Source organism: Sycon ciliatum, chromosome 1 (genome assembly GCF_964019385.1).
Source record: "Sycon ciliatum chromosome 1, ocSycCili1.1, whole genome shotgun sequence".
NCBI lineage: Eukaryota > Metazoa > Porifera > Calcarea > Leucosolenida > Sycettidae > Sycon > Sycon ciliatum.
The window spans coordinates 72737975-72753388 of record NC_088643.1 but is presented as its reverse complement, the minus strand read 5'-3'; the positions used below and the strand labels follow the sequence as shown (position 1 = coordinate 72753388).

The 15414-nt window shown below is 47.3% G+C and overlaps 1 protein-coding gene across 1 annotated transcript in view; it reads left to right on the top strand.

Annotated features, from left to right (window-relative positions):
• Positions 1-15378, top strand: part of LOC135805322 (cleavage and polyadenylation specificity factor subunit 1-like) — a 34940-nt gene extending 19562 nt beyond the window's left edge. The window contains exons 25-44 of the mRNA XM_065319343.1: positions 22-125; positions 951-1038; positions 2594-2683; positions 3558-3636; positions 4046-4122; positions 4978-5130; positions 5466-5582; positions 5947-6040; positions 6498-6582; positions 7091-7232; positions 8556-8624; positions 8985-9068; positions 9352-9498; positions 10186-10218; positions 10506-10572; positions 11298-11510; positions 11891-12020; positions 12393-12531; positions 14034-14189; positions 14258-15378. Of these exons, the coding sequence (XP_065175415.1) occupies positions 22-125; positions 951-1038; positions 2594-2683; positions 3558-3636; positions 4046-4122; positions 4978-5130; positions 5466-5582; positions 5947-6040; positions 6498-6582; positions 7091-7232; positions 8556-8624; positions 8985-9068; positions 9352-9498; positions 10186-10218; positions 10506-10572; positions 11298-11510; positions 11891-12020; positions 12393-12531; positions 14034-14081 (1959 nt within the window). The 3' untranslated portion in view covers positions 14082-14189; positions 14258-15378. The remainder of the gene's footprint in view (positions 1-21; positions 126-950; positions 1039-2593; positions 2684-3557; positions 3637-4045; positions 4123-4977; positions 5131-5465; positions 5583-5946; positions 6041-6497; positions 6583-7090; positions 7233-8555; positions 8625-8984; positions 9069-9351; positions 9499-10185; positions 10219-10505; positions 10573-11297; positions 11511-11890; positions 12021-12392; positions 12532-14033; positions 14190-14257) is intronic.
• The last annotated feature ends 36 nt before the right edge of the window (positions 15379-15414 follow it).

Sequence of the window (15414 nt, the reverse complement as noted above, 5' to 3'; positions counted from 1 at the left end):
CGTTACTGTTGTTGTGTGTAGATCCTCTCCTTTCCCAACATGAATTCCGTGTTCTCTATGCGCACCTTCTCAAACGCTCCGCGCTGCTTGGTAGACGGAGGAGCAACCGATGGATCAGCCAGCACGTAAGGAGAGGGCTTAATCAAGGCATGTGTACTTGCTTTTGGTGTTAGGCGCCCGTATTGTAGCTTGCGTTCATACTCCTAGGTTGTACTGGTTTTACGGGGGCCAAGGAATGGAAACATTGACAAATGCAGTGCAAAGGTACCGACCCGCTTTTTTCACCCAGTGCATGTCTGTGTACAGAATCTGAAGTACATGTAGATGCACTACAAGATCATGAACACAGTGTCTTATTGTGAACACCTAATCACCATGATGATGTACTGTCCTATTGTGATGACCTAATCAACTTATTCGATGAGGCGGAGCTGGGCTTCACGGCCCACATTCTATGTACTGTCCTATTGTGAACACCTAGTCACCGTGGCTGTACTGCAGAATTTGTGCAGCACAGGCACTTGCTAAAAAGGAGCATATCGTATTCACGCCCATTTTCTTGATTGTGTTTTATTTGTGTGTGTGCGTGTGTGTGTGTATGCGTGCGTGTGTGTGTGTGTGTGTGTGTGTGTGTGCGTGTTGTCAACCCCGGTCCTCGATAAACTGACGACTGGGGCATTGACTGCACACAGATGCGATCCCACAAGCAGAATGTAACACAATAGGTGTGTATATGTGGGAACATACACGAGTGCTTGTGTAGAGAAGCGTACGCAAGTGTGTACACACATGTGTGCATCTAACTTTCTAAGCTACTTCGAGTACTCTCACCACTGTCTCTGAGACCTCTTCACATTTCCTTCTATCTTACCCCAATGATCCTCCACTTGTATGTGACCAACGTAACCTCTAAGTGTCTTGCACATGCTGCATGTCTGTTTGGTTTGCAGAGCCGGTGATTCTTCTGATGCAGTCTCACCCATTCTGGAAGTGATGATAGCCGGTCTTGGTCCCAATGGAACTAAACCGTATCTCCTGGTAGGTCTCTCGGCATGTATTACTATTACACGTTGCCCAACTAACCCACACTGTCAGTGTTGCACTGATTCCTGTCAGTAACCTCCGGTGGCTTTTACAGTAGTATCAGTACTTTCACTCTTGCTATCATAGCGATGAACAATTGTAGTTAAACTTCAATATTCTCTATTTCAAACTTCAATATTTTGTATTAGGGAGGTTTCGCTCTATGTAATTACATATGAAAATAGCGCAGGAACTCCACGTAATTTTCATACGTAAAACTCAGCGCTGTTGGGTTTTGCTCTACGTGATTGCTCCACGACTGCTAAGCCTGCCTTGTTGCTTTGGAGACACGCTGGCTGCATGCGCCCACCGCATGCACCAAGAACCGAAACCACGTTTTCCATTTTGTTTTCCGCGTGGTGTGTACCTTGTGTTTCGCGTGGCTTGAACGTTGCCATGGATAAATTCGGAAAATGCGAAAAAATATTTCATATAGTTCTACGGAGGACCCAACATACTTTGAAGTAGGAAAGAGCTTTCCTACGGAAATCTGTAGAGAGATTTACGTATGAAAGTTGCCCTCGCTCCCCGGCGCGTACGACATGTGGATTTTCATACGTAATTACGTAAGTCAAGGAGTGGCAAGAAATGCACCTGGTCTTATTTGTTCACTTCTGCTTTGAGTAGTCAGATGTTTCGATGAGAGAGGACGGAGCCCTCTGTAGTAGGTACTTGCAATAGTTCATTGTGATTGGTTACAGAGTCGTGGCTAGCAGTAGTATGGTGAGGAGTTGCAGTGCGGTTGGTTGTGCGAATCGTTTTGTCAAGGGAGGTGACATTCATGACATTCCACATGTTATCCGTGGCACTCCGGAAATTGTATCTTTGTGTAGGTGGTGGGCTACGATAGGTGCTGGCTGCTGTCGGGGAAGACTTTGAGGAGAAGAACTCAGCATGGTCTGATGCACCAAGAGGAGGCAGATGTTGAATGTGGTTGAGTTGGTTAGGGATGTTGCTCGCGATAAGGTCTAGACAGCTGCCAAGTCCAGACGAGCGGAGGTGGGTGGGAAAGGTCACCGATTGGGTCAAATTATAGCATGAGAAGAGGTTGTCAAGACTCAGACTCTGTGCATCCGTCTGGTCGGGAGGTGGAAAGAATTTCTTTACAGATTCCCAACAAGTGAGTTTTTGTACTTGTAAAAGAAAAGCGAAATGGATTGCTGCGTTGAATGAAAATAACTGGAAACCCAATTCCTCCAGCCTTGTATGCTCCAACCATTTCATCTGTTTCCAGAAGAGTGACCATCCTCTGGTGCCTGATTTCATCCCGTCTGTGTTTAGTGAGGAGGGTCGGAAGAATGCAGAAAAGATTTTGGAAAATCTGATCACCGCTGGGCTCAATTGCTTGCAGCAAATCCTCTTCAGTCTGATCAGAGAGAAGCACAGGTAGAAGCGATAGATACCGGTATACCAGCTAAACCAGCGGCTTTACAACGCTGGTCGTGTGTGTGTGCGCGCGCGTGCGTGCATGTGTGTGTGTTATACCTCATCTTGGTGTGCTTCTCTGCAGGCTCGTTCTGCACAAGATCTCCAGATTTACCAGGCATTCCCGTACCCATCAAGCTTGCCCGGTGAACGTCTCAATGTCCGATTTACTAAAGTAAGGTTGCTAGCGTACTTTGCACCAGCATGTGTGTAGTACTGTTGTGGATATGGGAATGCAGTTGAATGACCGGGGCCAGCACCCTTACTTGCTTAGCACGTACACACACTGTAACACTGTAAAAATGGACCAGCAGTGCTCACGACTGCATACTGGCCAACCCTCCCGGTTTTCCCGGGAAAATCCCGGGAAATCAACACTACTCCCGGGGTCCCGGGGATTTCAATCAAACTCCCAGAAAAGTCACAGTTTTGTCTGATACAGGATTTTCCTGAAAACTCCATGGATTCGCCTCGAATGTCCCGGTTTTTTTCAAAAAATGTACTGTGCCCGGCCCATTCGCACTTCAAACTGTGCATGGCACTTTCAAGACCTGACCAGCCTAGCCTGCAAGATCTGCACTGACGAAGTGACAGGCGGGCGCCGACTGATCTAACTGCACAGCAGGGTCGAACTGTTCAGTACACAGATCTGCAGAGTCGAACGTTTTTTTGGCGGGAAAAGCTATTTTTCACTAGTTGTTGTGCCATCCAGGGAATTTGAGAGAAATCCAGGGCTTCTGCATGTCTTGTCAAGGGATTTAGATTTTGGTGGTTGGTCAGTATGCGACTGCACAGCCAGCACCCCGCGTCCACTTGACGTCTCACGGATTTCAATGTCCGCAACAGTTCATGTAAAACTGATGTTGAGGTGAGGAAAGTCCATTGCCTTGTGTGGACGCCTCAATGTCGACAAAGTCTTACGGTTAGCCCATGAGTAGCCAAAGTATCCTTCTGACTTCTGTATTTTTCAACTGCTTCCATTGTTTGCATGCCTTGTTTGTTTGTGCATGTGCGCGCGCGTGTGTGCGTACGTGCGTGCGTGTGTGAAGGTCCGTCATGATATTGTGCTACATGACGCTAAGTCAACATCTGCTGCGGGTGCAGCATCGGCTGCCAGCAACAGCACAGGTAAGATGGTAGTGCCTCAGTGATGGCTATTGGTTATTGCAGGCATGGCAGTAGTACCTGCCTATGTATATACTATATACCAGGTGGTGAATCCCGTCCCCGTACACGGGGATTCTACAAGAAGTGACAGAACGAAACGTGATTCTTTTCAGTACGAAGCAAGTGTGCACGGCAGTAATGCTAATGTTGTCTCATCATCATACTGAAAGCATACTTGTTCAGGGTCTGTTTGGGGGGGGGGGGGGGCTGTTGGGTGCAGCAGGATGCTGACTCCTGATGAGTCCTGACGAGAACTGTAGTAAAACTTTTTGAAGGGATAACCACCATGATGTGTTGGAATTGTATTCATGCTCTCTGTGTCAGGATCTAAGGACTGTGTGTATTCGCTTTGCTCTATGCTTGGTATCAGGGTCTGAGTCTAGTGATGGCACGGAACCGTTCACACCACTTCTGAGATGCTTCAGCAACATTGGATCTCATAGCGGAGTAAGTGACTGTCTGCAAAGATGTTTTCTTCTGGTCAAATAGTCTCCGTCCGCTGTGCAAAGGCCTGTACAGTAAAACCTGTCAAGACGACCACTCTGATGAGGTGACCACCTGTGCACAGCGAATCCTTTTGAAGGTCTCTCGAGCGATCTCTTGAGTATTTACATTTACTCATACAGTTATGTTAGGTGAGCTCCGACCCAAAGTGCGTATGCGGCACCCTGGACTTGCACAGCCCTTGACACCCTGGAAGTGGTGCGAACGCGGTTGGACGTGCACATGTACAAATGCAGTGATGTAATCGGAACTGGTCCAGGGCACCAGCTTTGCGTTTCGGGTCGGGTTTCACCTACACTCATACCTCGGTTATCCGGACCCCGAAGTTACGGGCACTTCGGTCTACCGGGCACCCTGGGGGCAAGTTTCAGTGGAAATATTACTACTCCTTTGTCACTTTGTGTGGAAAAAGTGACGTCACATGCCATGTTCTGTGCACACTTGTGCACTTTCCCCATCAAGATGTATATGATTCGGAGTTACGGACATTTCAAAGTTACGGGCAGTGCAAGGTCCCGGACTGCCCGGATAAACGAGGTATGAGTGTATTAGTAACACATCTGTGCAAGTAATGTACTGTCAGCATCATAACTGTTAGTATTATGTGTTGTGCGTGTATAGAGCAGATCAGTTGTCTGATGATTGCCTAGCGGCCTGAAACTCACAGTTACAAGCAACCTGAACATCATCCGCTCAGTCTGCTATGTTCTAACCTCTGTCTATGGTATCGAGCACTCTCTGCAGCTCGGGGGTCAACGGATTTGTATTGTGTGTATGTACATGTGTACGTGTGTCTAGATTTTCTTCTGTGGTCCATCACCACACTGGATATTCATGACGCAACGAGGTGCGCTCCGCTGCCACTCCATGATGGTGGATGGACATGTCACGTGCTTTGCCGCCTTCGACAATGTCAACTGCCCTCAAGGCTTCCTCTACTTCAATGCAAAGGTGAGACGGAGCAGCAGAGACGCTGTTCCGAAGACTTTACTTTGCTGGAGTATTGGCTTAAAACGGCAATCTCCCTTCTGGCAAGGGATGTGTGTAGGTTGAGTTATACCACCAAATAGTTGTGTCTACGTGTTCTGCAGTGCATACTACAATCAGTCTGATGATCACCCAGTGCATGAAACTTCCAGGCACAGTAAAACAGCATCTTGCCTCCTGTATTCATGTGTTCTGTATACCAGTACCAGTGCCCTCTGCTGACTCTGTCTGACTGCTGCTGCTGCTGCTGCTGCTGCTGCTGTTTACTGTGTGGATGTTATCATGGTGTCTGTTTGCAGAGTGAACTCCGGATTGCAGTACTGCCACGTAATCTAGTGTTAGACTCTGACTGGCCGGTTCGCAAGATACCACTGCGCTGTACTCCTCACTTTGTTGGCTACCTGCCTGAGCCAAAGGTATCATATCATCATGATCATGTGTACTTTGTGCATGTGCACACGCACGCACACACATGCATGCATGCATGCATGCACGCACACACAACATGCATGAGTGAGTGAGTGAGTGGGCGGGCGAGTGAGCGAGTGTGTGTGTGTGTGTATGTTTGTCTGTCTGTCTGTCTGTCTGTTGGGGGAGGGGTTATCTGCAAGATATAGGCATCCTAACTCAACCAAACAGCCTTGTGTGGACAGTCGGTGTCCTGTATTGGTTATCATCTGTGTGGTGTGTTGATGGCTTTGGATGGGGTAGGCCATCGTGTTTCCACACATCAAGTGCTTTCAGAGCATCTGTGCAACTTGTGCCTCTTCTGTTCTGTAGATCTATGGTGTGATCACGAGCAAGACTATGCAACGCAAGACCGCACCACATCTTACTAATGATGATGCTGCTGTACTGGCTCCTTTGGAAGAAGGTACAGCTGCCATCATCCACGGTCACGTGAATTTAGTGAGAATATCTCTTTGAAAGTAGTGACCGCTGCCCACTGTTTGATGACTTCTTTCATACATCTGTACAGAAGAATATTTTAAAATTTGCATTTTGCCAGTCGAAGCTGACCTTAGGAAGATTTTGTCTTGCCCAATCTGAATGTTTTCCGAGGTGGAGGCGAAAGGGTACAAGTAGATATGCATGTATGGCAAAGCCATCTTTATTGAGATCCATAAGTTGTTTTTACGAAGAGCCAGTGCGAGTATGTCCTAAGCTGTACTTGGGACGTTGTGTGTTGCCAGCTTACGGTATGGTTCATCGTAGACGTACATCGTCTGTGTTGGCACTGTATCAAGTGCGGTCATACCTGCCCATGTCTTACTGTGCTGTGCCTGTCCACGCTTTACTGTGTTGTGTGAATGCTGTTCTTGTGCCTGCAGGCGAGCGTTTTGTTTTTCCTGAGATGCTGACATATAGTCTACAGCTGTACTCACCGGCAACATGGGAGACAGTGCCGAACGCCACGTATGTACAGTCTATCACTCATAGCTGCTGCTGCTGCTGCTGCTGCTGCTATCTGCTTCTCTCTCTCTCTCTCTCTCTCTCTCTCTCTCTCTCTCTCTCTCTCTCTCTCTCTCTCTCTCTCTCTCTCTCTCTCTCTCTCTCTCTCTCTCTCTCTCTCTCTCTCTCTCTCGCTGGCTGGCTGGCTGGCTGGCTGGCTGCTTAGTGGAATGCAGAGTGCTTGATTGCATGTGTATCTGTGGAAACTGCTATAAAGTTCTATTTATGCGGGTTTGTTCGGTATTGCTATCCCACTCTGTTGATGGCTTGAAACCTTTATGAAACTATTGGTTGCTGTGCCTGCACGTGTGTTTGTATGTGTGTGTGTGTGTATGCGTGCGTTTGTGCGTGTGTGTGTGTATGCGTGCGTTTGTGCGTGTGTGTGTGTGCGCGTGTGTGTGTGTGTGTGTGTGTGTGTGTGTGTGTGCGTGTTTGTGCGTGTGTGTGTTTGTGTTTGTGTGTTTGATGATAGGGTGGTGTTTGATGAATTTGAGTCGGTGGTCAGCATGCAGGTAGTGCGCCTACAGAGTGAGCAGAGTGTCACTGGTCTCAAGTCCTACCTAGCGCTCTGTACCTGTTCAGAGAAGGGAGAGGAAGTCACAGCCAAGGGCATGGTAAGAATACTGGGAAAAACGTAAAATTCCGTGTACGTGTAACTGTTGAAACACACATGTAGTAGAGAAGTAGCAGTTGTATTTGTAACTCCGAACTTCACGATAGAACGATCATCAGACACTGGACATGCAGGGAGGTGCTTTTTTTCTTTTCTTTTTTTATAAACGAAAGTCCACTATATTGCCGAATATGTGCGAGAAGTGGTGGCGGGGCCAGGCTGCTCCTTAAAGGTCTCGGCGTCTGGCCACCTAATGTTACGTTACACCTGAAAACCCTCCGCACCCCTGACAGCTCATTTATACTAGTACAGTGCTGCTCAATGCAATACAGTCGCGTCACTCAAGTTTGCGTCTTGCACCATTTCGCAGCCCAGTGTTCGCAGGTCTATGGCTGCGGAACGCCCGGCGCGTACTTGAGTGACGCTGTGACTGGATTTCATTGAGCAACACTGTACATGTACGTGCGATTTGGTGGCTATATGGCTGCTTATGTAACTTGGGTTTTGTTTTTGGACCCTGGATACCAGTCGTACAATACCCCCCCCCCCCCCCTGCATATGGCACATTTCACTCGTAGCTCTCTTCCTGTGCACTCCTTCCCCTTTGGTTTGACCTGGCTATTTCCTAGTCCGAGATTTTCCACACCTCGTAGTCGCAGAGGAGCAGCCTGTATGCTTTCGATAGGAATTACTACGTTTTCGTGTCAATGCGTTGCTATTCTCCTAGTTCGGGATTTTCCACACGTTGTGTCAATGAGTTGTTGCTGTTCTCTGTGGGATTCTCCACACGTTGTGTCAATGAGTTGTTGCTGTTCTCTGTGGGATTCTCCACACGTTGTGTCAATGAGTTGTTGCTGTTCTCTGTGGGATTCTCCACACGTTGTGTCAATGAGTTGTTGCTGTTCTCTGTGGGATTCTCCACACGTTGTGTCAATGAGTTGTTGCTGTTCTCTGTGGGATTCTCCACACGTTGTGTCAATGAGTTGTTGCTGTTCTCTGTGGGATTCTCCACACGTTGTGTCAATGAGTTGTTGCTGTTCTCTGTGGGATTCTCCACACGTTGTGTCAATGAGTTGTTGCTGTTCTCTGTGGGATTCTCCACACGTTGTGTCAATGAGTTGTTGCTGTTCTCTGTGGGATTCTCCACACGTTGTGTCAATGAGTTGTTGCTGTTCTCTGTGGGATTCTCCACACGTTGTGTCAATGAGTTGTTGCTGTTCTCTGTGGGATTCTCCACACGTTGTGTCAATGAGTTGTTGCTGCTTTCTGTTCTGTTTTCTGTGCTGTTTACTGTGTGCCGCTGCCGTCGCCGCCGTGTGTTCAGATCAAGATCTATGACATTGCGGAGGTGGTGCCCGAGCCAGGAAAGCCACTCACCAAGTACAAACTGAAGGTGAGTTGTGACACGTGACTGCTCGTGACTGCTCGCAATTCCCGTCCTTCTCTTTCCCTCTTCAACTCTGTCTGACAGTGAACTATTGTGAGTTGTAGCATTGTTCAATAGCAATGGCTGGTTTTGAAAGAATTTTCACTACCGATGGCTAGTCAAAGAATGTATTTTCCTAGCTGGGCTCTACTTACCAACCTAGCTTACGAGTTATCTGAGTCTGTACTAGATGTTTTTATCATAGTTTTGTTGTTGTTGTTGTTGTTGTTGATTACAGCAGTGCTCTCATCAGAGTCCTCACTATGACTGTTGCCTTCTCCCTTGCTTCTCTCTTACCTGTCCGGTGTGTTTTTCCATGTGCAACAGACCTGCTACGATAAAGAGATGAAGGGTCCGGTCAGTGCTATTGGCTCTGTGCAAGGCTATATGGTGGGAGTTGTTGGGCAAAAGGTGAGTGCCATGCTAGGAAAACAAAAGTCTGATCTATTATCTAGCAACAAGAAGGAGGAATTGTGCCGCAAGCGTTGTTGACATGAATGGTTGTATTGTGGAACCACGTGTGGGACATAAAACGAGAATTGTGGAAAGGATTGTAGTTCAGGGCAGTTTTTTGGTATATCTGTTCCATTTTGTTTAGCTGGCGGATCTGTCTCACTTCTTATCGTATCGCCAACGAAGCAGCCAGCGTGTCTGAGTGCGTATTACGCTATGTTGTTTGTTCCTGTTTGCACAGGTGTATGTTTGGTCGTTCATGGGAGGCAAGGATCTGCTCGGTGTGGCGTTTGTTGACACGCATTTGTTTGTGCACTCCATCGTCAGTATCAAGGACTTTCTTCTCGTGTCAGACATCCAGAAGAGCGTCTCACTGCTGCGGTTTGATGTGAGTGTGGATGGCTTGTGCCTTGATATCATTGCCGCTGTAGACGTTTGTTTTTGTAGGCAGTGGTTTGGCCACAGCCTTGAGCAGTATGACACAACTGGAGTGCTGAAGAACAACGATATATTTCTGGACAAAAATATTTCGGAGGAATTGATTGATGCATGGCCGTGTGGGGTGTGTTGTACTGAAGTAGGTGTTGGGTAGTCTTGGGTTGCCCCTCCTCTGTACAGTCTTACATCATGCCAGCAGAATGTGTGTGTGTGATGTTTGATTATAGACAGGTTTCTGCATGCATGTTAGGAATTCTTTGCCCATGTCTGTTCTCTGCAAAATCTTGGACAATGAGTTCAATAGGAGAAGCTTGTCTGTCGGAGCCATGGAAACATGGGCTGAATGGAAGAGGTATAGGGTGCCCTGTGGGTGTGGGAGAGATCTACTGTAGAGAAGTGGCTGTGGTTTCAATAGCAAGTAATGTTACGATCAAGACTGTACACCTAGTGTGTGAAGACTGTGAAGAGCACCGGTATGTATTGTTGGTAGTGGTTCACTGGTCATCTACCTTATTGCCTTATTGGACTAGTGTGAGAATGTGCTTGTTGCTCCAGTGACCTTGCCATCTTACCAGTGACCACCAGACACTCTGGACACTCTGACAGCATTGCTATACTCTCTATGCTTACACTGCAGAAAGAAAACCGGTCATTGTACATTGTCAGTCGGGTGAGTTTCCTTCAGCTGTGATGATTAATGTTGTCCTTGCTTACTTCGCTGTCATAATAGTATGTTGAGTAGTGTGTCAACTACTAGTATACTGGATATGATGATAGAGTATGCATGTGGGTGTATGGCTGGGAGAGAGAAGAACTCGACTATCACAACGTCGCCGCCGCAGCAGCAGCAGCCGCAGCAGCCGCAGCAGCAGCAGCCGCAGCAGCAGCAGCAGCAGCACATTGCAAACTGACCAGACTCTGTTGTCCGTGAAACTCTGCCATTGCTTTGTCCTATAGGATTGCCAGCATTTGGAGGCAGTCACATCCAACTACATTGTGGACAACAAGAAGCTGGGCTTCGTAGGTGAGCATCTCGTTGTGTTCTCTGGATTGGTGCAGTGATGGTGGTCTAGTCTGCTGCACCATTTGTGCACGCATGTGTGCTATTGTGTACGAGTGTGCGTGCGCGCGAGCGTGCGTGTGTGTGTGTGTGTGTGTGTGTGTGTGTGAGAGAGAGAGAGAGAGAGAGAGAGAGAGAGAGAGAGAGAGAGAGAGAGAGAGAGAGAGAGAGAGAGAGAGAGAGAGAGAGAGAGAGAGAGAGAGAGAGAGAGAGAGAGAGAGAGAGAGAGAGAGAGAGAGAGAGAGAGAGAGAGAGAGAGAGAGAGAGAGAGAGAGAGAGAGAGAGAGAGAGAGAGAGAGAGAGAGAGAGAGAGAGAGAGAGAGAGAGAGAGAGAGAGAGAGAGAGAGAGAGAGAGAGAGAGAGAGAGAGAGAGAGAGAGAGAGAGAGAGAGAGAGAGAGAGAGAGAGAGAGAGAGAGAGAGAGAGAGAGAGAGAGAGAGAGAGAGAGAGAGAGAGAGAGAGAGAGAGAGAGAGAGAGAGAGAGAGAGAGAGAGAGGAGAGAGAGAGAGAGAGAGAGAGAGAGAGAGAGAGAGAGAGAGAGAGAGAGAGAGAGAGTGAGTGAGAGAGAGTGATTGAGCAAACAAGCAAGTGAGTGAGTGGAAAAGTTAGTGAGAGGGAGACTGTTGTCACCCGTTATTCTGCGCTGATTGTGTGTTTCTGCATGTGATTGTGTTGTTTGTCCGCATACAGTCAGTGACATGATGAATAACCTGATAGTGTTTGGTTACCAGCCGGAGGCTCTGGAGAGTCAGGGTGGTCGTCTGCTTCTGCGACGTGCCGATATACACGTTGGTACGCGTGTCAGCTCTCTGTGGCGCACTGCAGTCAGACCAGCAGCCGTGCATGGTCGAAAAGGCTTGCAGCTGGTTGTCAGGCGTGATAAGCGACACGTTACTTGGTTCAGTAAGTTGTAAATGCACTTTCAGAACTTTCCAGAGTTGCACGCCCTGGAAAGTTCTGTGCTCTTGCATGTATGTGTGGATGTGTGGATGTGTGAATGTATAATATGATTGTGGGTCAGGCCCAACATTTGGTAGATTGTACTGCTGCCCTGGTGCCCTGCTGCCCTGCTGCTGTTTCATAGAATAATAATAATTATCAAAGTGGTCTGTTTCACACCGACCAGTTTCGTTGAAAACTGTCCTCTCACTCTCATTGACATCCTCTTGTCAGCTTGCTGATTTGTTTTGGCTGTTTGGTGTTGGAGTACTCTTGGTTCAGGTGGCATGGATGCAGTGTAGGTTATATGATCCCTTTTTGGTGTTGGTGTACTGTTGGTTTAGGTGGCATGGATGGCAGTGTGGGATATGTTATCCCAGTTGCTGAGAAGACATACCGGCGACTACTTCGTTTGCAGGACAAACTGATCACTTTCCTGCCTCACTATGCTGGCCTGCATCCTAAAGGCTTCCGGTACGTAAAGCTGACCGTCAGTTTATCAGTTGTCATTGTTCTTGCTGCTGCTGCTGCCACCGCCATTGCTTCGCATTCGTAACTGACATTAATTTTGTTTATATCTGGCATATCTCGTTCCTCTCACCCATCACTGAGCTGTATGAGAAGAACGTGTTGTGGGGTGTATGTCAGTGTGTATCAGACTATAAGTATGAGTGCTTGCTTTTTTCCAAGGCGATGACCTGTTTGGCACATCTTGATGGCACAATGAAGACTCTTGCAAAATGTTGGCCCGGGCCGATCAACGTAACGGCAGGATTCCGCACTTTGACTTGTGTTTATTCTATTGATAACTGGTCCATATGCTGCTGATGTGAATCCGATGTGCAGGTTGTTGCGTTCCGCGCGCCCTGCTCTGGTCAATCCGCATCGCAATATCCTGGACGGTGATCTTCTGATGAACTTTGTGTATGCGTGCAAGACCGACCAACGCGAACTTGCCCGGTCACTTGGTACCACACCTAACATGGTGAGTGGCAAGCAGACTCCATGTATGCGTGCATGCCTGCATGTCTGTATGTCGGTATGTCTGTATGTCTGTATGGCTGCATGCCTGTATGTCGGCATGTCGGTATGCCGGTATGCCTGCATGTCGGAGTGTCTGTATGTCGGTATGCCGGTATGCCTGCATGTCGGTATGTCTGTATGTCGGTATGCCTGTATGTCGGTATGTCTGTATGTCTGTATGTCGGTATGCCTGTATGTCGGTATGTTTGTATGTTGGTATGCCTGTATGTCTGTATGTCGGTATGGCTGAATGTCTGTATGTCGGTATGTCGGTATGTCTGCATGTCGGTATGTCTGTATGTCAGTATGTTGGTATGCCTGTATGCCGGTATGTCGGTATGCCTGTATGTCGGTATGTCTGTATGTCGGTATGCCTGTATGCCGGTATGTCGGTATGTCTGTATGTCGGTATGTCTGTATGTCGGTATGCCTGTATGCCGGTAGGTCGGTATGTCTGTATGTCGGTATGGCTGCATGTCTGTATGTCGGTATGGCTGCATGTCGGTATGTCGGTATGCCTGCATGTTCGCTTGCAGGGAAGAGAAACTACGCAGTAACTTAGTAGTAGTCCGCATGCACTGACCCCAAAAACGCTGGAATCTCCAAGTTTCAACCACCTTGGAAGCTCGGAGAGCTTTGATAGCTTTGGAGAATCTTCTACTTGTAAAATTCAGAGAGGACCCTTATACGAACGGTTCTCCAACTTTTCGGAGAGTCTCGAACTTTTCCGAGAGGATTTAGAACGCACCGCGCTCGAATTGTCACTCTTTGACTTTTCGAGGAGTTTTGTTTTTCTGAAGAGGTGGCCTTTTGGCCTCTTCAGAAAAACGAAACTCCTCGAAACTCCACAACCTCCTCATCCGATCGGAGAGGTGGATTAGCTACGTCACGTAGTACGTGGAGATGGTCGATCTGTTCGGACGTGATCATCGCCATGACAATTCCACTGAAAACTCTAAAATGATAGAAACCGTTCTAATGGGACACTTCAACTAATCTCTTTTATAAAATTGTTCGAACAGTTGATGAAGACAATTCAAACGCCCCCTTAGTTTCTCTATTGCCGATATGTGGGGCATGGATGCACATCATAAGATCGCCTGTGTAGCGGTCTGCAAAAACAGTTTGCTTTGTGTGTTGTGTTTCACTGTTGCTTGTAGCGGCGGAGTTGCAGACTGGTTGTAGTGTGCTCTTCTGTTCACACTGTGTTGTTGTTGTTGTTTGTTTGTTTGTTGTTGTTGTCGTTGTCGTCGTCGTTGTTGTGTTTGAATTTGAATTCTTTATTCTCACGATGTTGTTGTTGTTGTTGTTGTTGTTGTTGTTGTTGTTGTTGTTGTTGTTGTTGTTGTTGTTGTTGTTGTTGTTGTTGTTGTTGTTGTTGTTGTTGTTGTTGTTGTTGTTGTTGTTGTTGTTGTTGTTGTTGTTGTTGTTGTTGTTGCTGCTGCTGTTGCTGCTGTTTCTCAGATCCTGAGCGACTTGGTTGACGTCAGCTATTCATCGTGTGTCTATTAGCCACTTACCCTAGCTTGGGTTTGTGATGTCATAGTTCACCAGTAGGCATTGTGACTGTGTGGACATACATTGCAATACCAGTACGCTGTACATTGCAATACCAGTACGCTGTACATTGCAATACCAGTACGCTGTACATTGCAATACCAGTACACTGTACATTGCAATACCAGTACATGTACATTGCAATACCAGTACACTGTGTGGACATACATTGCAATACCAGTACACTGTGTGGACATACATTGCAATACCAGTACACTGTGTGGACATACATTGCAATACCAGTACACTGTACATTGCAATACCAGTACACTGTGTGGACATACATTGCAATACCAGTACATGTACACGGTACAGACACCAACTGCCGCCGCCACCGCAACCAGCAACATTGGAGATTTGACGGCACTGTTCTAGTTCCGTACTGCGTGGATGGCTGAATCCGGCGAGCCTAGGTCACAGCCTAGGTCACAGCCTAGGTCACAGCCTAGGTCACAGCCTAGGTCACAGCCTAGGTCACAGCTTGTATTGCACTATTGGTGTTTGCTGGCACTGCTGGTCTTTGCCCGCGTCAAATGTATGTGTTGTGTGTTGCATGCAGCAGCAGTACTGGTCTGAGAAAGTTCTTGGCTCAGCCAGCCTATTACCTTGAATTTGTTGCGCTTTTTCTTATGCCGTGCTCCATTGTGTACATACATACTGACCTTCCTCGTGTTGTGGACTATTTCTAACTGCTTGCACTTGAAGTGAAGGGTTTTGGAGGATTGGCATCTCGTTGTACAGTTAGTTTCTATTCACCTTGTATACATCCCCTGCCCCGTTTTACCTCCATACCTCTTCCGGTGTGATTCCCTGCACGGTTCTGCCACCGTCTGCACTGACCCCCCTGTGATCAGTTTATTATCATTGCTACTCAAGACCTCAGCACTTTCTTAGAATTATATTCATCATCGGGCCATCGGTCAGCCAAACCATGGCCACTACCACCCAGTGGTGGCCAGGAGAGCATGCAATACTCAGCCAAACCATGGCCACTACCACCCAGTGGTGGCCAGGAGAGCATGCAATACTTGTCATGATTTTGACTATCAACATCACACAACAATAGTGGTTTCGCGTACCAATACATGCACACGTGTTGTGAGTAGTTTTACGTGAAGTTTTTTTCAACTTTCAGAGAACTAATTTCTTCATGAAACATGCCAGGACATTGCATACTGTGTAGTACGATAGTATGAAGATTCATGTAATTTTTGGCTTTCTCATAATAATAATAATATTATATTTCCTTGCATACTGTTGTGAGCATGACATCTGCAGACACAGACCA